Consider the following 26,706-nt stretch of genomic DNA (forward strand, 5'->3'; position numbering starts at 1 on the left):
CCTCACATACACACACTCTTAGATAAACTCCTTCTGGGACTATCCTTCAGACACTATCCCTGCACACCTCTAAACACGACTGAGGGCTCTGTTGATTCGCTTCAATGAATCTTTACATGCACGATCCCTTGATTCATGCAACTTCATACCTCTCCTGTCCTTGGTGAGGCTGTCGATAGTGCTGGCTGATAATCAAATACGACCCCTCTTCTGCAAGCTCCATCAAAAACTAGGAGTTATAAAGTTCACAATATGAAACCTCAAGCAGAAATAAATACCGTTTACATCAATAATACATGTGTAATATCCCAGCTATAAGGCGTCGGTCTGAAAATAATCGAGTCTGCACCAAACAATCCAGTGATCAACATCATGAGCATCGTTCTATGCAATTGCTATACGATGACATGTCAGCGAGTGTGACCACCCGATCTGTCACCTCTTGTCACCAAGCACGGGTTGCTGAAGACCAGTTCTAAATGTATGCATATATGCATGTGTGCTTTTATTGCACATTCAATTAACTATAACTATATGGTATGGCACAAGTAGGTTGGAGTGCAATTATCACTGTTGTACACTATGTCGGTATCTGACCCTGCCAATACAGTAATCATAAGGTCAGCCACGATAGAGCACTGCAACATAGGACTGACCTTTGTGGCGAGGAATTAGGGTAGAAACCAACTCAGGTCTTCACACAGCAGCAGAGAAAGACCCTTGGTGCGCGCATTTGGAGGCTCCCGAACAATGTTGTACAACTTCGTCTTTTTTGCACTGTCAGTGCTGGGTGAGTCACAGTTTTGTTTCATAGTAATCAGTCGGATTTGGTCTGTAAAATTGTCAAAGTATGGCATCAAAACCGGCCGTGGTTGTGCTTTTACACTTTGATGATAATGCATTGTCAAATTTGGAAGTTTTATTGTTAAAACGTCACTGGAGTAGTACCTATGCCTAACATCATTCTTCATTTCATGTTTGGAGGCATTGTTGCTACTTTTAAAAAGACAGGAAAGGGCGAACAGTTTGCCTCTATGGCTGCTTGGTTTTTCGAAAGACCTGTATATTGTAATTGTTCATATTTATACATTTGAAAAATGAACTCATCACTATTCTAAAATTAGTTACATTATCTTATCGAACATTGTATTGATGATGGAATAAGTAGTGTATATGTCCTGGCAGAGAGGACGAACTAATGGTTTTGTTTATTGTCAATTCGAATTACCTGAGAATGAGTACATGCCTGCTTTTAGCAGTTGACTCCCTAGTCGAGAAAGGGAGCAATTTGTCCGTGGAAAATGCTTCAAAACCAGGAAGATATACGTATTACAGCACTCAACAACCCTACTCCAAATCCGAGGCAAAAAAATGCAGAAAGCGACCATCAAGTACCGTAAATATATTTTTATGTATGACACATAAAAAACTTTTTTCTGGCCGCGAATTACTTCAATCTGTCTCATACACATTCCAACACACGTAAGGGTTTCTATTTAGGATACACTTATCATAATTCGCCCGTTGAAATTAATATGTAAGTAATTTCATCATAGAATGAAGTATTTCACAATAACTGGTGTCGTTAAACTGGTGATTTCAGCGTATAATTGACCGACCTATACGAGGTTACATGAAAAAGGTTAACAGCAGGAAGTGTTATTTAACAGAAGCAATCACTTTCCCAATTGATATGACGGAAAGGTCATGTTCGTTATCCTTAATAACAGAGCTATGCTTATCAATACTTTCATCAGATGTGCAAAATGCGTAAGAACAGATTCTCAGCAAAGCAGTCTGATGCAGCCGGTTTTTCAAAATATGTTCGTACTGTATCACTCACAAAGTTCACACTTGTCTTCGAATATAATTTGTGATGTTTAAGTCGGTTGCTCAATACACAGCACTTGGTTCCATTGGGCGTACTCTGCTACCAACATGATATTGTCCACAGTGAAGAGTGTAATGGCAGATCCTGACGGATGCAGGTTGTGCGCTACTCCCGGTACTAAGTTGGTTCCCTGCTCCCTTTGTGCGCCAACTTGCATATGCGAGATGGGGCCCAGCTTGCTTCCGGCACCAGATTTCCGGTGACAAGAGAAAATTCAAGAACCAGTTCTGGTTACAAATTACGCGATTGCCAAATATGACTTTACTAGACCGGACCAAGTGTACAACCATGTTTGGCTGTCGCAGCTGTTGACTTATTTGGGGATGGTAAGATCGGAAATTTGTTATCCCTGTTTGTTATGTGAACTCACAACCATGAGACCATTCGATAAGTTGTGAAACGTTGTTTGTCACCGGAAGTACTAAGTTCTCGCGAAGTGCCGTGACCTACTTACGGGCTCTTTAAGGGAATGTCCGTGTATTCTGTCGTCCTATGGAATTAAGGCTAGTCGAATGAAAAACGCAACATTCAGGTCAATCAAATTCTGTGAACTGTCAGTATATGTTTGAGCTTCACTTCGTTAAATGAAGAAGGATAGGAAGTGAAAGAGGAGAAGAATAAATCATCAATACCCTGGTCAATGGTTCAGGGTGCACTCCATTTGTAAAGCTAACGTATGCACAAAATCAACTTTCGCGCGACAAACAATAACGACAAAACATTTTCCATGTTCATCAGGGGCGTTGAGGTAGCATAGTAGTTAAAGTGTTCGCTCGTCACGCCGAAGACCCGGGTTCGATTCCCCACATGGGTACAATGTGTGAAGCCCATTTCTGGTGTCCCCCGCTGTGATATTGCTGGCATATTGCTAAAAGCGACGTAAAATCCAACTCACTCATTCACTATTCCATAATACGTCAAAATGTTTGTTGATTTTTGTTGAAATCTGCGAAGGGAGAATTTTAGCTATGATATAAGGATATCCTGTTCCCTTGCTTGATAAAGATAATAGAGCTTAAGTCAGATGTTAAAAAGTCGATGAAATACGCTATTGACATGGATGCTGAACCCTCCCGAGACTGGGCTTTAATATGACATGGGCAAAAACAGAAACAAAATTAGACATAAAAAAAAATCTGATATTATTAAAAATGCATGATTTATACTCGTTAATTCATTAAAAGCACTATTTCACACCACACTTCTCTGTAAATACATAATGCATTTCTCTCAATAATAATAGCTATCAGCCCTCAGGGAAGCTACCATATATTTCATTTTTAAAGAAATTCGTTTGAAATTACAATATTGCATTAAACAGTTCGAATGAAATAATGCTACGCTGCATTAAATCGACTCTCCCGCGGTCTTCCGGTCGACTATTATTTCAAGCTAACCCTATAGAGGGATGTCCCTTGGAGCGCTCTTAACGAATATTATGTAATTCCTCTGGAGACAGAACCCAGTCCTAGACAAAATGACTCTAATATGTGGCACAAAAACATACGTGCAACATGTGATTGAAACCAGTTCGGCAAACACCGACAACAACGCGTGCGACAGTTTTCGATGTATATGGCAAGTGTTCTCTGTTTGGAAGCTGTTCGCCTGGACGTTTCGATTATCGATTTCAGGCAAGTCGTAAGGTATAATAAGTCTTTTATTGCATCAATATGAAGCTAAAGTTGGCGTATATGCGCCAATATATATATAATATAGGCAAAATATTGTCGAAAACGTGTGAAATTGTGCCTTCAACGTTACTCTTTCATCTCTTCACGTATTTAGTGTGTCTTCTGTTCCAGTCAGCGTGAGTCGTGGTCAAGAATGTATGCAGAATGCTGCGATGGAGATGGCGACATGTAGCAGGAAACTGAACATTATAGGGAGTGAGGGAGCAGTGAGCGACGTCTGCAGGTGCGTGTGACGGAAAGGTTTGGGTGAGTGAGTGAGTTTAGTTTTACGCCGCTTTTAGCAATATTCCAGCAATATCACGGCGGGGGACACCAGAAATGGGCTTCACACATTGTACCCAATGGTGGACAAGGTCCATCTGCTGTGTTGAAGGCTCTAAACGTGGAATGTTGTTTATCATTCAATAACTTATGGACTATGTGCAAACGTTTATTGTATTTGAAGTTTTGAGTTTTGCCTACAAGATCTGGAAATAAGAACGACAAGAACATGAAAGCGTAGTCAAGTTAAAATTGCGAGTTCAGCTTTATCATGAGCATCTGTTTATAAATGACAATCAAATACTGCTGAGACCATGTGTTTGCAACAAAGGTGATCAACTGACAGGCATATGGCATATTTTTCGACAAAACTACACAACCCAACAAGAGAATATTTAAGAGAGATTTTTGCCCAAAGTACTTTTGGAATGGTTTGTTGATCCAAGAGAGGAGGTGGGGTAGCCTAGTGGGTAAAGCGTTCTCTCGTCACGCAGAACGCCCGGGTTCGATTCCCCACATGGGTACAATGTGTGAAGCCCATTTCTGGGGTCCCTTGATATTGCTGGAATATTGCTTAAAGCGGCGTAAAACCATACCCACTTACTCACTCAGACTGATATCCAAGGACTCCTCTGTAATAATCCACGGACTCCTCTGTACACAACCCATGGGGTCCTCTATACATGATCCTTGGACTCCTCTGTAATTACCCAAGGAATTCTCTGTAAGAATCCATGGACTCCTCTGTACACAATCCATGGTATCCTCTGTACATTACCCTTGGACTCCTCTGTAATAGTCTATGGACTCCTCTGTACACAATCCTTGGGATCCTCTGTACATGATCCTTGGACTACCTTGTAATAATCCAAGGACTCGTCTATAATAAACCACGGACTCCTCTGTACATAATCCATTCATTCCTCCAATTTACCTGGGCACCCTTAATATAAAATCCCTGGTCCCCTTCTTCGATGTTTTCCTTTCATAAAAAGAGACTCCTTTTCGTACAGTCCAGTGATAATATTTCAAATTAACAGTTATATTGTTTGTCTGTTTACAGAGAGGCCAGGAAGACTCTTATTTGCATGCAAAGGGTTTTGGGAGACTGTCCACAGTTGAGTGTACATATGGCTGGACAAATGGAAATGATGGAGAATACAATCAACCAACAATGTAAGTATTTAGAATCAATATCGTCTCAAACAGGCTTCATTTCCTTACATTGTAATGAAAACAGACCCAATTAGCTTTGAGCTACATGTTCGCATTCACATACATGTACAAGTGTACGACGAGCCGGATAGCACTACCGTTTCACGTGTGTAGCTTGTACGCGTGGACAAACTGTTTCATGTACACATGAACAAACACGTGGCTATTGCCGGAACACTGTCACCTGTATACGTGGTCGAACACCTGCCTATGTTCCAAGTCACTCAGGCCTTTATCACCAAGAGCTCATTTATACATGCACGAATGTTGGTGTAGGGGAACACTCCAACAGTATCATTTGCGAAAACATGCAGGACCATCTGTTAAAGTGAGTTTTCCAGGTTCGACTTGCAGCAACAACCTTTAGTTGGTTGGTTTGTTGTTTAACGCCGCACTCAGCCAAATTCCAGCTACATGGCGGCTGTAAGTAAATTATCCAGTCTGGACCAGACGACCCAGTGGTCAACATCATGAGCATCAATCTACGCAATAGGGAACCGATGACACGTGTCAACCAAGTCAGCGAGCCTGACCATCGGATCCCGTTAGCAGCCTCTTAAGCAACAACTTCTAGCCTTGGAGTTGCAGTAATAATATAGGTTTTGGTCGCATACAACTCTTATCATGCGAAATTCTCACACAAGCCATGAAAACATGGATTCATCAGGAGAAAAAGAAAAGCCAGCAGAGGATAGAGAATCATACAAGTCTGAGGAGATGTTAGTACAGTACAATAGGTGATGAAACCATCAATCAAGCGTGAGTAGGGTCATTAGATGTCTCCAGCATACCACCAAATTCCTTGTCATTGATAATCCCCCCTCTATGTCTACTACAGGCTTCACTATCCCTTTCCTTATACTGCAGGCTTCATTTGTTAACGTTTCTGTCTACATATGTCGTTATTGTTACTGCCTTCCTTATGCCCTATTGTACTGTACAAACATCTCAAACTTGTATACATGATTCTCTATCCTCACACTGGCTTCTCTTTTCCACATGATGAAGCCATTTTAAAAAATCCTGGTAAGTTTGAATTTACTTTGAAAGCTTTGGAACTTACGTACCCTCTCAGGAGGACAATAAGTTTACAGTGCTTTAACCCCCTTTAAGGATACAGCCCTGAACAATCTCAGTTGGTAATCTAACCTACCGATTATAAAACTTTTGTCTATTTACAAAACATATAAAAATATATGTAACAATTCTATTTCTTTTAAAAATTCAATAATTAACTGATAATTGACACTTAAAAGATCTTTGGTTGTTTTGACATTTCGTGCAACACAGACAAAGAGATGCCACTCTGAGGTGGACATAGATCTAAGCGCTTTGATTAGTGGAGAGCTTGTGACTTGTAGTGGTAATTAGGACATATTTTATGTCTTACAAGTCGTGCGCAACCTGTATGCAGTTTTAAATCGTAACGACAAGGGTATTCTGATGTTGCAACTGTGTTGCATGCTTGAAGCAGCACCGGTTGAACGCACCTTAAGATGAACAGATGAGGAGAGTTAGGTGCAGAGATGTGCATGACGAGGAGGAAAACGAAAGGTTTTCGTTGTGAGAAGGTTGCTGGTCCTGGGTCCTCTGGTCTTATTATCAAGGGAACTTTAGAGAATGGTCTTTATGATGTACTGACAACCGAGAGTATTACACTCGACTGATTGGCTTGTCCATGTTAGAAATGACTTCAATATCTTTTCACATCTTTACACTCATATAGACCAATATAATCGGCAGATGTAGGAAAATGATCACTGTCAAAACACGTATTCCTTTCTGTGAACGGAGCCGTCGAGCAATACCATGTTATGCAGGACCAGCCCAGGACCAGTTTCCTTTTTCAGTTCTGTTTTTAAGACATTACATTACGCTATTGTTTGATGGTATTTTTAATCCGTCGATTATATTCAGGTCCAGATGTGCAAACAGAAGCTCCTGAAACAGATGCTCCTGAGACAGATACTCCTGAGACAGATGCTCCTGAAATAGATGCTCCTGAGACAGATGCTCCTGAAACAGATGCTCCTGAGATAGATGCTCTTGAAACAGAAGCTCCTGAGACAGATGCTCCGGCAACGGATGCTGCTCCTCGTTCCCGATGTTCCCCTAATGATGCTAATAGAATAGCAAGATGCGCTAATAGACTGCAGAGATTTGTGGGCCGATCGACCATAAAATGCCAGTAAATATCTTGCCGTGATGAAGAAAAAGACACCAGCAAATCTTTGTTGTTTTATCTATTTGTTTTGCTAGGAACTGAGTGAATATATCATATACCCCAACACCTGACGCAAATAGACATGAGTGTCATGGTTACATTTGCATTAACTATCTGTATCTTGTCTTTATGTTCTTTGTACACAACTCTATTTGCCAGATATTTTAACGAATGTTTAATGTTTACAGCAAAGTTAGAAGAACGATGAATTGTCTGAGTAAAACCATGCAGCGATGTCCTCATCTGCTCGACGATAGGAACAATCATATCGGAACATTACGCCGACACCTTTTGCAAGTCTGTAAGTCTGTGAAAAGACAGAACGGTCTGTGAGTGGAGTGAATAGTTTTCATCTGAAGCGAATGATCTGAGAGTGGTGAGAATGGTCTGTAGATGGAGCCAATGATCTGTGCAAAGAATTTGGACGACTTCCAATTTGCTGTGAATCAGAACAGGCAGAACAGTCACATGTCACAAAATGCAATACAGTAAGGAGGTGTATACATACATATGTAAATATATACAGACAGGGAATGTGTTTAGTGAGACTGCGTGGGAAGTAATAATAGTACTACGAATATTAGTACATAGATGACATTGTGTACAAAAAGGTGTGGTTCAGTGACATGTAACTGCTTAAACACAGAATAAATGAAACCTTTTGAAGAGGAGGTCTACTCTCGTCTCCAATCTTTATGATACTGATCTGTTGCAGGTGTTGAGACAAATGCGTTGCCTGAAGAGCCTACAGGGGAGCCACAGACTGGGGAGTTGGGAGAAGAAGGAGAAGACGAAGAAGAGGAGGAGGTGGAAGTGTGTCCTGCAGACTTCATGTCACGAATTCAGAGATGTGCCGAAGACATGGGCAACGCGATGACGAGTATAGGATCAGGGGCGGCAGATTTAACTGAGTCATGCAGGTGAGTGGGGACGGTTGATGCAGCAACTGGTATCAGTTGGCCATTATTTCGGGACACGTTACGAAAACTCCATGAAATGATAACCCTCTTGAAATCCTTAAATGATTATGATGATGACGAGGACGATATGATGACGACGGTGATGATTATGATGATGATGATGATGATGATGATGACGACGACGATAGTGATGATGATGATGACGATGATGATGATCTGTGTATAAGTTCATGTCGCTCCTTGTTTCAGCTCAGTGACAACTTCCTTGGACTGTGTGGATGACTACGTGGAGGCATGCAGTGACCGTCCAGAGATTGCCCAACTGACTGGAATGCTGAATATGGACCAGACGAGGAGCTCTGTGGCTCAGATATGTCAGTATTCGTTTGTTTGGCATTCAACTTAACCAATATTTGTCCACTTGACTTGTGGATTGTGTGAGTATTACAGTGTGAACTGTAAAATAAGACAGTTAAAAAGAACATTACATGAAAGTACACCACACCTCAAAAGTACATTGACCCGTGAAGATCCGGGTTAGAATTTGTTTTCAGCAACCCATGCTTGTCGTAAGAGGCGACTAACGGGAACGGGTAGTCAGGCTCGCTGTCATGGCTGGTCATCGAATCCCAGCAGCGAAGATAGATGCCCCTGTTGTTGATCACTGGATTGTTTGATCCGGACTTGATTATTTACATACCGCCGCCATATAGCTGGAATATTGTTGACTGCGACGTTAAACAAGAAACAAACAATCAAAAGTGTATTAACGTCCTCCTCGGGAAGAAAATTTTCGGCTCGGGTGACACTGAAATACATCCATGAAAAGGCCTGAGTAATATTGGGAACTTGTGAACAGTCCACAGTAAGATCTCGACTCTTTCTGTTCAAACAAAATAGAAATATCAATACTGTTGTGTAGGCCCTGGAGCAGGTACTGGTGTTGGTCCTACTAGTGGTCCTGATGTCGGTCCTACTGATGGTCCTGATGCTGGTTCTGATGAAGGTCCCGAGGAAGGTGAGTGCTGTGGCATAGCATCACTCTCTCTTCAATTTTCTGCTGGATAAATTATAATCACATTGCTGGTTTATTGCTAATACTATTTCTGTTCTGTCATAATGTCATGGACAGGCAGCTTGAGTTATCCGGGGTAATATCCCAAACTCTCGAATGGCACAAAATATGTAGCGATTACCACCCTCCCTTTTCCATATCTTGCCCCGTATCATCCCAAGACGCCAATATCTGACCTTGGCCGAGGTCTGGTATGTGTCGAGGGATGATACAGGGCCAGATATGGAAAAGGGAGGGTCATAATATTTTTATCACTTAATATTAACCAAGCAATAATCTATAATTTTTTAAACCGTTTAAACTCTACAAACATATTTCAATCTGACACTAAAAAAACGCCAACATTAATTCAACAACTGTAGAATGTCATTTGCACACTTTCATTCATCGTCTGTGTCGCTTACCGGGCGTCGGATACGTTTGCAAGTAAATCTTGCAAGTCATTTTATTATTCCATGACTTCGCACACAAAATTGAGGGTCAGATATCGGTTATCTTTCCCGCTCGGAGCAGGGAAGATATGGGTTATCTTGCCGGGTCCAGATATGGATCCAACGATTTCGCCAATATCCGGGTAGCAAAACAATGCATATACGGGGAAATTATTACTGTATTAAGTGATAAATATATATTCCCCGCCTGAAAGGTCATATGAGACTTGTACTTTATCGCGGCTGACATTATAGTTAGTGCATTTGCCAGGCCTAGATAACGACATAGTTGTGTGTGATAATTACACCCTAACCAACTTGCGCCTTAGCATGTAGTTATAGTTAATTGTTAAAGGAATCTGCAATATGGAAGGTTGTCGACCAATGCTGTCACAATGTGTGTATGACCGTTTGACTGCATTACAAAGCATGTATGACGGTTTGACTATTATTATAGGATATTTATATAGCGCACATATCCAGGCAACCAATGCATGCTCAAGGCGCTGGTATTTACGCTGGACTACATTTCAATGTGTGTTTGAACGTTTGACTCCAGCACAATGTGTGTATGACCGTTTGACTGAATTACAAAGCATGTATGACGGTTTGACTACATTTCAATATGAACGTTTAACAGCATTACCGCTTAAAACGCCAATGCCTGTCTATAACCAGTCTTAAGTATTTGACATTACAAAGACAATGCCGTTGAAAACCATGTTCATTGAATATCAGTGTACCGGGTGTTCGCGATAACGCAATAACCACCCTAATTAGTGTCTCCCAGTTCCCTGCAAGGATACTGCTTGGTGCTTTATGTACCCAAATGTCCACCTCCAAACTGTTCGACACTTTACAATATATGGCTTGATGGGGAAAATGTACTCTTTATATGGTCGATAAGTGTATGTTTATTTAGATATAGGAATATTGTTGCGGTGTAAGTTAAACCTGTAATCATCACAAAAAAGGCACCAAATTATCAATTACACCCGTACATCCGAAATCACATTATGCTTATCTGTCAAGTTGCTGACAGGGGTCTTGTGCGAGAATACATGATCAATCCTGCAGTACAGAGCCTAGTCCGACGAGCTGCAGCTTTACCACTACTGCCACTGGATCACGTCCAAGATGCTTGGGTTGAAGTTATGGAGCAAGGTCCGGATGGTCAACAGATTCTACATTCAACGACTATGTAAACAGTACCTTGGTAGAAGGCGACGCCAGATTTCCCAGTAATATCTGGAACCAGCACGAGAACACTTGACCTCGCTCCGCAGCCACCTGGATGGAAGAAGAGAATGCCCGGTCACATCCCAACATTTATCAATTCATAAAAGAAATCAAGAAGATTCTTCTACTTACACACAGCTGCATCTATGAAAACATGTTTTCTCAATATCTTAAAAGCCTCATTCATCTCCATGTTCCAAGCCGATTGCTCCGCTCGTCAAACTCCCTACTGCTTACACAGCCTCACGTCAAAACAGCCATGGGATCAAGAGCGTTCTCTGCTGCAGCCCCCCCATCTCTGGAACATTCTACCACTCGCCCTAAAAGAAATAGAATCTGCTGACGCTTTCAAAACTGCCCTCAAAACTCATCCGTTCAAATTCTTTTTTCCATAGACAATGTCTACAATCTTTTCTCTTTATAGCGCCATTGAGCAATATCTTGGAAATAGGCGCTCTATAAATCAATTATTATTATCATTATTATTAAGATTGAGACAGCAGATAAACGATCAAGACGACAGACAGGTCTTGGTGGTTCTGCGAAACCTCGAGCACGTATTGACAGAGCGAATTGAGAGACTTAAGCTACACCTTGCAACTGGACGAAAACTGTGATGCAGTTTCTAGATAAAGTTGGACACTTAATGAAATTACATTAATTGTTCTGTGACTGAATTACGTATCACTGATGATGATGATGATGATGATGATGATGTATGTGATTGACTTGTGTGACTGATCATGGTGATGATATTGGTATTTTTGGTAACTTGCTATATAAATGACCTTATTAAAGTATAAATCATCAGTGCAAGAGCATATTTTCATTAATGGAAGTATACCTCACTAGTGGAAGAGTCTACTTTTCTAAAGGTAAAACAGCATTTACGTGATGTGAAGTCAACCCTAAATTTGTTTTGATAAGGCTGTAGGCGAAATTAGGTGTAGGCGATATGAGGTCAGGCCCACACAAGCACATATGTCGAAACATACACACATGCACGCACACACACGCGCAAACACAAACACCACGGTTCTCTAATTGTTTTCAACCTTGCTCATTTTCTTTCTCAGGGGACAGTGAGTGTCCAGCAGACTATGAACACAGAATGCAGACCTGCGTGAAACCTTTGGAGAAACTGAACCCGCAGGAGGTCAACGCTGAAGTTTGCGGGCAAGTACACAACAGACGCCATGCTCGACGTTTAGCCAGCATTGGAAAGCATGTGAAAACAAAGGGTGCACGCTAACCACGATAGGTGTCGTCAGGGCTGTTTCAAGCACAGGGGCAAGATTCAGAGTGAAGGACTGCCAGTTCTAATGGGGTTTTTTTTATATAAAATGTGGAATTAATGCGGTAACTAAGTAACCAATTGGACTTTTAATCTATAGAATGTTTCAAAAGTGCAAACATCGATTAAAGTTTGTTGACAAGACACACAATGGCCTTGGCTAGCAACTCGGGAGATTTCTAGTATACCTTGGTGCGGTGGGGTAGCCTAGTGGTTAAGGCGTTCACTCGTCACGCTGAAAACCCTGGTTCGATTCCTGACATGGGCACAATGTGTGAAGCTTATTTTTGGTGTCCCCCGCCGTGATATTGCTGGAATATTGCTAAAAGCTGCGTAAGACTAAATTCAGTTCTAGTGTGCCTCACAGTCGATGAACCGCATTATTTTCACTTCCGTCCAGCCGTTTCTGCAAAGCTAAAGCCCTACACGAAGCAACCTGAATCTCCCTTCTCACTGGGGCTCCTTTTCGATTTAAATGGAATATTTTGTTCCTATCAAAATTATAAATATTCAAAGACTAAACATCAGTCTAGATTTTCCATTCTGCCATGTGTCTCCTCTCACGTTTATAAGCTTCATTCTGTTTGTTATTTGGGAGATTCTCCTGAACTAGTTAGCACGTCAGCGTTGGTGCTCAGACGTCGTTCGAGGTAGATAATGTCTAACTAAGTGCACAAAAGTTGGTGCCTCAAAGTGATTTGACAGAACGTCGGTGAATTTAGTCTCTGATGATCTTATCACTTAAACGAGTATTATTTCTTTACTAGTTCTGCAAACGCTGCCCTTGACTGTGTGGACGATGTTCTGAATGCGTGCAGACACACGCCTCACGTCCAGGCCTTTAAGAATGTCCTGAACATGGACGGACTCAGGACCATGATCAACGACATCTGTAAGTACTCCTTGCCTGGACTCACAGGCTGCACGTTAGTTTAATTGATATATTTGCCTCTGTTTACCCAGTAGACAAATGGGTACCCGGTGGGATAGGTCTTGTGACTATTAGTAACCTTCTAGCGCCTAACAGTCAGCTTGGGTTATCCGGGGTAATAATGTGCTATGTTTACATTGTTAGCGCTGTGAGCATACACCTAGTGTATGGAGTTTAGCGCATTATAAATGCACATGTTATTATTACTATTATTACACAGATACCCCAGCAGTTATTGAGAATTATGGTTTATTCAGATCCTTTTTATAACATTTTTAATGTTAGTTTTTTGCTAACGCCGACACAGCAATTGTCCAACTATATGACGGCAGTTTGTAATTAATGGAACAGACAAACCATTGATTATCAGACAGACAGACAGACATATTATTCAGTATAAAGGCCAAAGGCCCATAATACCAATAAATTACAAAGTTGAAACAAGCGCACATAAAAGGTTACAGGTTTATGCTTTGACAATTGCAGCTCTAGTTTTATGTATACATTTAAAAACATTACAAACATTTATGATAATATTTCTATCTTTACTGTTAAGGGTTTGTATTAAGTTTTGTTTGCTGATTGTATTATATAAAAATGGAGTAATAAACATTTCTAGTAGCATTATTGAATGTACAATCAAAGAGGACATGTGTTTCATCATCAATACAGTTACTAGTATCTAGTGTACAGTACAAACAGGCTCTCTCAGCTATTGGTATGTTATTATACCTTCCTACCTCTGTGCCAAACCCTAAATTGCTGCACCTGAATTTTGCTAACAGAGATTTTAAATAGGAAGAGATAAACAACAATAGGTAACTTTCTATATGAAGTAATGATTTAAAATGCCTGTAAGCAAATGAATCTCAAAGGTTATGAATAGTGGCAGACCATGATTTTTTGCAGGGGCGGATAAAGCTTTTTGAGAAAGGTCTGTGTGTGCACACAATTGAGAAAAGGAGACCGTGTTTGACTTCTTACAGTTTCTAGGACTTCATGTGATGCATGTGTTTTCACCACAGGCAAGGGGGTTTGTTTCAAAATTGCCTCTGTTCACCCAGCAGAAAATGAGCACCCGGTGGGATAAGTCATGTAACTATTAACCTTCTAGCACTTCACAGGCAGCTTGGGTTATCCGGGGTAATAATAGATTGTGATTGTGCTTGAAGCATACTTAGGCATGGATATATGCTACTATTTTATTACCGCATGGGCCTAATTTTACGAAGCAGTCGTAACGATGCGACTGTCGTAAGTTGTAACACGTACGTGCTAAACCATGGGAGTGCGTTGTGTTATGATCGCTTTGTGAAACGGGGCCGGGGTTCTGTTAGCAACCTGCAGTAAACTTGGACAAAGTACTGTGACTATGTGTCCCAGTCCACCCAGCTGTGAATGGGTACCTCGTAAAGATGGGAAAGCAGCAATAAATCTCGGTGCGCCTAATGGCTGCAAGAGCTGTATGAACCCCAGGGAGTTGAGATTGAAAATACGATGCGCCGTTGAGATTGACATCCAATGATCGAGGGAAAACAAAGTGCTTATGAACAGCTGAGCTGGATATTGGCGCTATACAAATATTAGTATGTAGGTACGTTATTCGCCTCTTACGACAACCAACTTAGCAAATGGCATACTCTAACCTGGACACCTCCATTGTAATATGTGCATGACGTTTATAAATTGTTGAATAAATTCAAATGAACCTGAAAAAAATTCAATCGGAGTTTCATATCCGTTTATCAGACAGTGCTTCAACATGTTCCAATGTATAATACCTGACCAGTCATACTGTTATTAATTATACCGTGGTCATGTAAAACTATGTTCATACATCGATCATCGACGTCACCGTCACAATTTGCAAGAGAATCATAGTTATTTTATAATGGATCGACCATTTAATATCATTTGAGCGGAGTGGTCTGCAGCAGGGTTATGGACGTTGATTTATGCTTGGGGTTTTGGAAACTTTGTAAGAGACAAAAACGTACAATTACTTTGTAAAAGAAGAGTTTTAAATATTTGTTTGGCAAATATTTAATAGGAGGCAAAGCATATTTTCCAGTTTTCTCAGCAGCATCATTTCATAAAACAATATCAGTCCCCATCAGAATCTATCATGGTCGGTACCTTAGGAAGAGTGTCCCATGATTTATAGCATACACCTGTATGACTGTTTCCTATTTCTTTCCCCAGGTACGTCGGGAACGCTACAGCCTGGACCAGGAGGTGGGTATTATACTTCATAAGTGATACATGGCTGTACCATGTCCCCATGGGAAGGGGGGCGCAGGGAGGAGAGAGGATTGTGTAGCTGGATATAACTGTTCATGTATGATTTGGGGCAGGTTTGGAAGGTGAATGTAACACTTCGTGATTAATATTTGGGGAATTTTGTAAATCGTGTATGGTATGCTGCAAGTTTAGTTAAAGAGTTTAACACTTGGCATATCATAAGCAGCAGGTTGAGGAGGTGAGAATACCTGCGAATACCCATTGTTCTCGATTGTGATTCAGTGGCGTGTGTCAGCGCCATCCTCGTTCTTATTTGATAAAATATGGAAAAGGATATTTTGGGCCTTCCTCTAATTTTGGCCAAAACATTGATAGAACTGTGACGCGGTGATTTTCTTCATTTCAGTTGACGCCAATTGCCCGTCGGATCACAGTCAGAAACTCATTAGCTGTGTCCAGCCCCTGCAATCTTTAAAGCAAAACCCAAATCATGATCTGAGCGAGATGTGTAGGTGGGTGATTAGCGTCAGGTAACATGGGAGTAACGTAACGTTGGCTGGTTGGCTTGGGGATGGTGTTGAGAAAGCGATGGTGTGACGTTGGTTGGTTGGCTTGGGGATGGTGTTGAGAAAGCGATGGTGTGACGTTGGGGGAGGAATATTTTGGCGTAGATCAAAATGAAATCAGTTTGTTCTCAACACCACGACAGTGGTGGAACAAAACCATATATTTACTTTTGTTTGTTTGTTTGATGGGTACATTGGGAATATATTTGGTTTCGGGAAACTGTAAGAAGGTAAAGTTTGGGAATGACATGGAAATTTGGAGTTGCATTTTTTGGAGGCTTGAGGGAAACGTTGAAATTATTGAGGAGGGGGTAAGGGCAGCTTTAGGGAAGTGGCAATTACGTTGGGGTCGGGTGGCCATGAAATAACAAAAGTGTAGCGTTTGATAAAGTCAGCTCTGGGACTTGAAGTCCTTTGGGCCAACTTTGGTATGGGGAGGCAATGTATTAACGCTGAGAGGGGGATGCGGGAAGGCAACGCTTGAGAGCGCGCGCGCGCGTGTGTGTGTGTGTGTGTGTGTGTGCGTGCGTGTGTGTGCGTGTGTGTGCGGGGCTCAAGGTGAATGCTGGGATGGGTAGCTACGGGGTAAAGTTGGGAGAGTGTAGCATTTGAAATCGGGAAAGGGATCTCAACGAGAGTTTCATACAATCCGTCACATTTGCATAACCTGTTTTTTCTTAACATGCAACGTTTTTCCTCCTTTGATAAGACCGAACATTGAGAAGTACAGTGACAATAATATATCAACATGTCACCAGTCGTCATGGTTAAGAGCAGCATGGAAACCATAGCAAGAATGGGTACCAGCTATGGTCCCTTTCCTCAAAGCCCAGAAGTGACATATCGTTGGAAACTAGTGCTTGCCTATTGGAAAGGGAACTATGTTCACCAGCATTGAAAACGCACCATTTACAAAAGCACGCCTAAACAACTGATAATGTTTAGTGAATAATAGCAGATGGACGGCTGACAAAAACAACAATACAGAAAAGAGGCTCATTCATTTAATTGTTTTACAGTCAGAAAGGATGAAACACATGTGGGGTCAAATCGAAAAGTCAATATCGCGTGTGACCGCCATTTGCATTGACACATGCAGTGCAACGTCTCCCCATTGAGTCAATAAGCGTCCGAAATCTGCGATATAGCATTCCACTCCTGCAGCAGTGCAGCCTCAAGTTCCCGGATGTTTTGCACCTGTTGTCGACGCGAAAGACGTTGACCAATTTCGTCTGGCAAGTGCTCAATAGGGGATACATCTTGCGACAGTGCTGGCCAATGAATTACCGGGATGTGTTGCTGGACCAGATACTGCGTGGAAAGTCTAGCAGTGTGTGTCCGTGCGTTGTCCTGTTGAAAAGTATGGACATCTTGGTGGTGATTGAAGAATGGTAAGACGTGATTCTGAAGAATCTGATCACGGCACTAAAGGGCATTAACTCTTCCTTGACAGACATGAAAGGCAGTCCTGTGATTGTAACTTATTTCCACCCCAGACCATGACACTCCAACCACCACGGTCTGTCTGAACCACACGCTCATTAGCATAACGTAGACGGCGTCGCAAGGTGTCAGCGCTGTTGACCCCACGTCGACCTTGAACTAGTGCATCAGTACTCGCAGCCGTCAGCGTTCGATCACGGATATGGTCACGGATAATATGGCGATCCTGACAGGGCGACGTGACACGTTGCTGCCCAGATCGTGGAAGGTCACGGGTGCTCTGTCTGCGGATGTCGCCTTTGAAGCCTAACGATGGTGGAGTGACTGCATCCAAGTCGTCGAGCAATATCCCTGCTGCTGGTGCCAACCTGAATCATGCCTAGTGCGTGAAGTCCATCTTGATGAAAATATGGATGATTTTAGACTGGTGCGTTTTCAATGCTGGTGAGTATATTAATTTTAGTACTTTGTTTGATTTGGACAAGCTGGTCCTGAAACGTGTTGATGTCTGTTTCAAGGGTGGCTAACACTGGCTTCGACTGTCTGGATGACATCATGGGCAAATGTGCCAACCAACCAGACGTGAGGGCAATGAACAGTATGCTCAACGTGGACAATCTACGAGAGATGATTAATGGGCAGTGTAAGTAGAAGCAGTTGTCATATTAGCAGTTGTGGTGGTAGTAGTAGTAGTAGTAGTAGTAGTACAAGAAGAAGAAAAAGAAGATGTTGTAGCAGTAGCAGTTGTAGCAGTAGAAGTAGTAGTAGTAGTAGTAGTAGTAGTAGTAGTAGTAGTAGTAGTAGCAGTAGTAGTAGTAGTAGTAGTAGTAGTGCAAGATGCAGCAGCAGCGGCAGCAGTAGTGATAATGTTTATAATGACTTTGGGATAGACAGGTCTTTTTGGATGTGATGGATGATGCTGATGATGATGATGATGATGATGAACAATATGGCATTGTGTATTTCATAGATGAACAATATGTTGATCCTTATTTTATTTGTTATATCACAATGTATTATCGTTTATCATTCTTAGGTCCAAATGCTGGCACGGATGCTGGTCCTGATGAGGGTCCTGTGGAAGGTGAGTAATATGGCAAAATATCACAATATCGTCTTTATTTTCCCCTTGGTGAATTATAATCACATGGCTTCTTTAGACATTCGTACTATTTCTGTTCTGTCATAATGTTGTGGAGGTGATGGCGTAACTTGTTTCTGGAATACTGGTTCTTTAATACTGCCTAAATCAGCGCTAAACCTCGCTCACTCTCTATTGACACTGCAAGAGATAATCTCAAAAGAAAAAAACGCTGTTCCCCTCAGTTTAGTTCGTTTTCACTCCAACCATTACAACTGACGTTTCTTCATCTGTTAAGTCGCCGTCGCCAACAGCAGCCCAGGCGACACCTGCAACGTGGCCGACCCGGCAGATGAGCTTCTTGTCTGCAACAGGCAGCTGCAAAAGTTTGCATCGTCGAGTTCCTCCCTCAGAAGCAGATGCGGGTCAGTAGGCTGTGCAACCATTAGGCAGGCAGCGTATTATGTATGTGCACATGAATGATGATGATGATGATGATGATTGATGAAGGATGGTGATGGTGGAGATGGTGATGATATATGACAATGATGAATGAAGATGGATGAAGGATGACGATGATAGATGATAGATGATGGATGATAATGATGATGATGATGATAGATGATGATAAATGATAGATGATGATGATAGATGATGGATGAAGTATGGTGATGGACGATGATGATGATGATGATAATAGATGATGGATGATGATGATAGATGATGGATGATGATGATGATGACGATGATGATAGATGATGATGGATGATGATGATGATGATGATGATGATGGATGATGATGATAGATGATGGATGATGGATGATAATGATGATGGATGATGATAGATGATGATGATGGATGATGATGATGATGATGATGATGATGGATGATGATGATGATGATGATAGATGATAGATGATGATGATGATGGATGATGATGATAGATGATAATGATAGATGATGATGATGATGATGATATGATAGAATGATGGATGATGATGATAGATAGATGATAGAATGATGGATGATAATGATGATGATAGATGATGATGGAATAAGTATGATGGATGATAGATGATGATGATAATAGATGATGGATGAATGATAGATGATGATGATGATGATATGATAGATGATAGATGATGGATGATGATGATGTGATGATGATAGATGATGATGATGATGAATGATGATAGATAATATGATGGATGATGATATGATGATAATAATGATAATGATGATGATGATGTGATAGATGATGATAATATGATGATAATAGATGATGGATGATGATGATGGATGATGATAATAGATGATGGATGATGATGATGATAAATAATAGATAGAATGATGGATGATGATGATGATAATGGATAATGATGATAATATGATGATGATATGATATGGATAATGATGATGATAGATAATAGATGATAATGATAATAGATGATGATGATGATGATGATAATGATGATATAGATGATGATGTAATGATGATATGATAGATGGATAATGATGATAATGATGACATGATGGATGATGATAGATGATAATGATAATGATAGATGATGATGATGAATGATGATGGATGATAATAGATGATAGATGATGATGATGATGGATGATAATAATGATGATATGATGATGATGATGGATGATGATAGATGAATGGATGATGATGATAGATAATAGATGATGAATGATGATGATAATATGATGGATGATGATGATAGATGATGATGATGATAGATGATGGATGGAGTATGGTGATGGTGGTGATGATGATGATGGATGATGATGATGATGATAATAGATGATGGATGATGATGATAGATGATGATAATAGATGATGATGATAGATGATGGATGAAATATTGTGTTGATGGTGGTGGTGGTGATGGTGATGATGATGATGATGATGATAATAGATAATAGATGATGACTATAGATGATGGATGATGATGATAGATGATGGATGATAATGATAGATGATGGATGAAGTATGGTGATGGTGGTGGTGGATGATGATGATGATGATGATGATGATGATGATGATGATGATGATGATGATGATGGATCGCACCTACGATTTTGCTTGAAATGACTACTCAGCGTCGATCAGAATGTCCAGTCGCAATGTTTTCTGTTTCAGGGATCTGGTTAAGGGTCTGGATTGTTTCGACAGACTTATCGCCAGCTGCCCCAGGCACCCTAGTGTCGTCACCTTCACAGACATGTTAGACATGAGCGAAGTGAGGGAGAACCTGTCTGGTGCCTGTAAGTGACCATGTGTGTTCTTCAACGACGTGGGGCGGTGGGGTAGCCTAGTGGTTAAAGCGTTCACTCGTCACGCCGAAGGCCCGGGTTCGATTCCCCACATGGGTACAATGTGTCAATCTATTGCGTCCCCCCGCCGTTATATTGCTGGAATAGTGCTAAAATCTTTATTATAAGAGGTTGAGGTGTATATATTGCCGAAAATAGACTTCTTTGAATCTTTGATTTTTTCCATGAATGAGTGATTGAGTTTAGATTTACGCCGCACTCTGCAATATTCCAGCTATATGGTGGCGGTCTGTAACTAATCGAGTATGGACCAGACAATCCAGTGATTAACATATCATGAGCATCGATCTACACAATTAGGATACGATGACATGTGTCAACCAAGTCAGCGAGCCTGACCACCTGATCCCGTTAGTCGCCTTTAACGACAAGCGTGGGATACCGGAGATCCATTATAACCCGGATCTTCACGGGTGATTCTGATAACAGATGATTAATTGATAGGAAAACCTGTGACAAACAATGGAGGTTTTGTGTTAACGTTGATATCCGTCTTACTCACAGGCCCCGGGAGAAAGTGAGGGAGGACGTTCCTTGAGGGGAGGTTCAGTCCATGGTTCAACCCATGGTCCAAGCAGTGGTCCAAGCAGTGGTCCAAGCGGATATTCAAGGAACATTCACTATCAGCACCGTACATTGTCACTCACACATTATCATAACCAGAATAAAGGGATGTATTAACACCACAGCTATTCCCCTTGTCAATGGATGTGGATATGCTAACTTTGTTTGTAGTGGGTTGGAGGGTATTAGGCCAGGTTCTATACCATGCGTGCGTGTGTGCGTGCGTGTGTGTGTACTCCTTCGGAACAAAGGGCAGTGGGGTGGCCGAGTGGTTAAAGGGTTCGCTCGTCACGCCGAAGACCCTGGTTCTATTCCCCACATGGGTACATTAGTGTGGTAGGATAGGTACAGTTTTCAAGTCCCGTGGAAGTTTTGTGATGAAAGCAAGACATTGTGTTATTTGTATTCATCAGACATTGTAGTTAAATAAAAAGTTTGGTTCCAAGTTGAAATATGGTGCAAATAGTACTTTTGAGCACTGTACAAAATGGTTGTGGAAAAGGTTGCTAAAAGGCCAGAAGGTCATAATGGGAGAGTTGAATATTTAAAGTTTAAGGTTATTAACTTTATCCAAGTGTGTTCTCCATTTCATGAAATATTCTATTTAAAAAAATATTTAAAAAATAATTAAAGCAAAATGAAAATAATGAACACTCCCTATCTCAAAATGGCAGCTATCAGGCAAATTTAAGCATTTTGTAAGTATATGATTAATTCAGTTTATCAAATCAATGTAAATCCAGCTATTAATAAAAGTGAAAGAACAGTTATGTATGTATGAAACTAAAAAGAGATGTCCATTTCTGTTTGATGAGACTGTCAGTAAGGGAGCAGTCCTTATTTCAAAATGTAGTTGGTCAATATCAAATTATGCGTTATCCAATTCTTATTAATACGTTTAATTTTTTTCTTCTAAAAGCAGAGTTCTTTGAAAATAGACAAGAATATAATGAAATGATGGGAAGAAAACATTATTTCTGCTTCACACTCTCTCAATTAAATCCCTTGAAATAATTTTGAAGTCATCGGATCGGATCATTCTAAAATGGTCATAATCTTTGAAAAAAATTATATTCAAATAAATGTAGGGGAGAAATCCTTTTTTTATCAGCAGCATAGGAGAAGGTGCGGTCTCCATATTTAGCTTGTTTGACTTTGGGGATAACAAGAAGGTGCTGATTCCCTGATCTCAGAGATCTAGATGGTGCATAAGCCTGAAGAAGATCTGAGAGGTAGACTGGAGCCATGTTAGTCATGCACTTGTATGCGAGACAGAGGAGTTTGAAGGAGATTCTGTGTGTCACGGGCAGCCAATGGAGGTCATTTAGAGTTGGTGTAATGTGCTGTTTTCTGGAGATCTGGGAAGTAATGCGAGCAGCTAAATTCTGTATGCACTGGAGTTGGCCAGTGACACAAGATGGAGATCCGGCCAAAAGGCCGTTACAGTAGTCCATACCAGGTGTGACTAGGCTCAGGCAGAGAGTTTTTTTAGGCATCTTTGGTAAGAACGGTCTGGCCTTACTGATATTGCGAAGATGGAAGTAGCAAGTTTTAGTAACATACTTGACGTGTTCTGTCATACTGAGATCTTGATCGATGACAACACCCAGATCCTTGACAGTGGAAGAAAGTGGAATGGTTGCTCCACAGACAGACACACTAGTATTGTCACATTGCTTGCGTTTTCAAGCCTGTCCCTTTATTTAATTTCAAGGCATTTGATGACATCCATGCATATCTGATGTCTGACGGAGAGACGCTCTAGATGACTCTGTGTTTTGTTGAAAAACTTCCACAGCTGCGTGTCATCTGCGTAGTTCTAAGTGGTCAAGGTTGTGATCTGCTACAATAGACTGACTGACTGACTGAGTTTGGTTTTACGCCGCTTTTAGCAATATTCCAGCAACATCACGGCGGGGGGACACCAGAAATGGGCTTCACACATTGTACCCATGTGTGCTACAATAGAGCCAAGTGGAACAGTATAGAGGGTGAGGTTTTTCATGGGGCGCGGTGGGCGAGCTGGCTAAGACGCCAGGCTAGTGATCCAGCGAGGTTGAGGTGCCGGGATCGAGCCCACCTGTGACCGGGTGTAAAAAACCTTGGAGTCAACTTTCTGTGCAGACTCTTTCAGTGTTGTCACAACCCCTAGTGTACAGTACACATCCCTGTGCACTTAAAAGAACCCACGAATCCGTTGGTATATGACCAGATGGTGGCCACATGAATACGTGCAAACACCTAGTTGCGGGTACAGCAACGTGCAGTGAACTTGGACAAAGTACTGTGACTATGTGTCCCAGTCCACCCAGCTGTGAATGGGTACCTCGTTAGGATGAGAAAGCCACAATAACTCGGTGCGCCTAGTGGCTGCAAGAGTTGTATACTCCCCAGGGAGTTGAGATTGATAATACGATGTGCCGTTGAGATTGACATCCAATGATCGAGGGGAAAATACCAGCGCCTTGAGCATGCACTAGTTGCCTGGATATGTGCGCTATATAAATATCCTATAATAATAATAATAAGAAGATTGGACCAAGCACGGATACTCGAGGGACTCCGGACTTAAGCCTAGATGCGGTTGACATAGACTCACCAATAACAACGGTTTGAGTCCTGTCCTGAAGATAAGGTGCCAGCCTTGATAAAGCTGAATCCTTTATTCAAAGTTCTGTATCAAATCTTTTGAGGAGTCTCTGGTGATCTATCGTGTCAAAGGCACTGCTTAGGTCAAGTAATGTGAGCAGGGGCATTCAGGATCTTCAGCAGAGCCGTCTATGTGCTGTGGTGTGCTCTGTAGGCTAATTGGAACACCTCATAGAGGTTATGCCAGGAAAGGTGGCCCATGAGACGACTGGAGACTGCGCGTTCAATGAGCTTGGATATAAATGCTAAGTTTGAAACAGGCCTGTAGTGTTTTGGATCCGCACAATCAAGGCTTGATTTCTTCAGATGTGGCCTAACTAGAGCTGACTTGAGTACACGTATGCCATAACCAGATGAAGTAGAAGAGTTAATAATCAGCACACTAATGTTGGTAAAAAGTACGTCGAGACAGTCATATAGAAGGTCAGTTGGAATCGGATCAAGTGAACAAGTTGTTCTTTTTGCAGATTTCAGTAGTTTAGTAACTTTAGTGTCAGTGAAACTATCAATATAAGTAAGAGGTGTGCCATCAAACATTTTTGGAGGAAAATCAGCTTCAGCCACAGCCACAGACGACGAAATCTTGTCATGAATGTCTTAGATCTTCTTGTAGAAATATTCCGAAAATGTCTGTGTTGTTGCTTCATTGTCATCAGATGTCGGAAGTGACGATTCCCAGTGTTTACCCAAGATACTGAACAAAAGTTTGAACAGCAACTTTGGACTTGACTCATTGACTTCAATCTTAGAATTGAGATGTTGATTTGGCTGATGACCGTTGTTGAGTGATTTTATGGCTGAAATATACATTTGGCGATGAATCTCCAGGAAATATTTTTTTCCATCTGCGTTCTGCTTTCCTCTTGTCTCTTTTCGCTTGTCGAACTTCACGTGTGAAGTCCCAAGCAGATGTTTTAGTGACTGGTATGACTCTGTCCTTCACTGGTGCATGTTTGTCTAGCAGCTCAGATAGAACTCTGTTGTATAGCAGAACGAGACTTTCAACATCATATTGTGGCTCAAGTATAAGGTCTGAGTTTAGCAAATTGTCTTTAAAAGTATCCTTATCCAGGGAGCGCATGTTCCTACAGCGAGGAATCTTCACATTTGGAGTGGGTATTGAGAGGTCCAAGCTCACAAAGATATGGAAATGATCAGAGAGATGTAGATCAGATACAGATACACAACTGATACACGCGTCTGAAACATGGTTAACTATCCAGTCCAGAGTGTGTCCACCTCTGTGGCTTGCCTCTGACACAAGTTGTACACAGTTGTGGACTTCAAGAAGATTAAGTATTCGTTTAGTGTCATGGTTAACCTTGTTGTCAAAATGGAAATTGAAGTCACCTACGATGATAAGAGCTACTTCGTCAACTTTTCCAGTTGCCGAGACGGTGCCGAGCAGCAATTGCTGCCAATGGTGGCCATACAAAGTACTTTGACGCCATCTTGTGGACTCAAGTAAACAGAAACACAACAGTAAAGGCTTTGTCTATAGACGTTTGAATTTTAATTGCTCTTAAACTAACGCACGAAATTCTTCTGAAAATGGCTTATGCGTTTCTTACTTTGAAGAGTATATTCTGTATCACATAGTCATGTAAAGACCTCATCTATAGTTGATAAACAGGGTAAGAAGTACATTCTTTTTTCATATTGTACTAATTCTATATAAAATATGCTTTGTGCAGAAATGGGGTTTTTATTCATCATTATGACTTTTAGAGCTAAATATAACTCTTTTATGTAAATTTAAGACTAAAAGCAACCTAAAACAATCTGGTGACTTACAGCATATGAGAAATATATTCCTTAACCAAATATGCATGGTATTTGCTGTTAAAACCATTGTTCTGCTCCGGGTTTTTGCAACTTTTTCAGTTCCCGGTTAAATTTTGGTGGCCATCTTGGATTTTGAGCTAAATATAGCTTTCGCATTAATATTCGGATTGGAACCAAACATTTTTTTAAACTCCTTTAACATATAAACACAACAGGATATATGATTTGCTTTCATCAAAAAACTTTCACGGAATCCCATAAGCTCCTTGACTACATTGTGTGAAGCCCATTTCTAGTGTCCCCGCAGTGATATTGTAGGACTGATGCCATAAGCGGCGTGAAACCATACTCACTCACTCACCCACTCCTTCAGAATATAAACATGATACAAACGCATCACATCTATAATAACTGATCGCATTTCCTATTGGTCTCTTCGGGTTCAATGTTTGTATTTTCCCCTGCTGTGTGAAATCAAATTAGACACTGCTTCAAATTACAAATGCCTCTGTGAACAGAATTACAGCAAAAAAACGCTTTCTGAGCATTACTTATCTGGTAGTGAAATAAGCATGCACATGGCAGTCGGATATTCACCTACGAAGACATCCCAGTTATTCCCCAGCGTCTGTCCAAGGTGATAGAGGTTAACGAAATGTTGACTCTCAGTGCATAGACAAATGGGTGTTGACATACGGTGTCCGTATTAATTGGGTGTTGACTTACAGTATCCAGACTAATGGGGTATTGACGTATAGTGTCCAGGTTAACGGGGTGTAGATTTACAGTGTCAAGATTAACGGGGTGTTGCTTTACAGTGTCTACATTAACGGGGTGACTTACAGTGTCAAAGTT

At 41.1% G+C, this 26,706-nt stretch overlaps 1 protein-coding gene and 1 long non-coding RNA gene across 2 annotated transcripts; one reads left to right on the plus strand and one right to left on the minus strand.

The window, feature by feature from the left end:
* The first annotated feature begins 604 nt into the window (after positions 1-604).
* On the plus strand, positions 605-21,539 carry LOC124287172. The gene is made up of 17 exons (XM_046723661.1): positions 605-790; positions 3,697-3,808; positions 4,910-5,022; positions 6,979-7,249; positions 7,474-7,586; positions 8,001-8,205; positions 8,455-8,579; positions 9,128-9,223; positions 12,027-12,126; positions 13,012-13,136; positions 15,378-15,410; positions 15,823-15,928; positions 17,944-18,068; positions 18,462-18,509; positions 18,805-18,931; positions 20,660-20,784; positions 21,358-21,539. Exons 1-17 carry the CDS (start codon positions 751-753, stop codon positions 21,372-21,374), a joined length of 1,881 nt encoding a protein of 626 aa, XP_046579617.1. The 5' UTR covers positions 605-750; the 3' UTR covers positions 21,375-21,539.
* LOC124287174 lies at positions 2,127-17,211 on the minus strand. Its single transcript, XR_006901199.1, has 3 exons — positions 17,200-17,211; positions 14,962-14,969; positions 2,127-2,203 (listed from the first exon to the last, which is right to left on the minus strand). It is a non-coding gene; the product is annotated as an uncharacterized LOC124287174 (long non-coding RNA).
* Positions 21,540-26,706: the final 5,167 nt, after the last annotated feature.

Source organism: Haliotis rubra, unplaced genomic scaffold (assembly GCF_003918875.1).
Source record: "Haliotis rubra isolate DU_JTF1 unplaced genomic scaffold, ASM391887v1 Scf4, whole genome shotgun sequence".
In the NCBI taxonomy this organism is placed as follows: Eukaryota; Metazoa; Mollusca; class Gastropoda; order Lepetellida; family Haliotidae; genus Haliotis; species Haliotis rubra.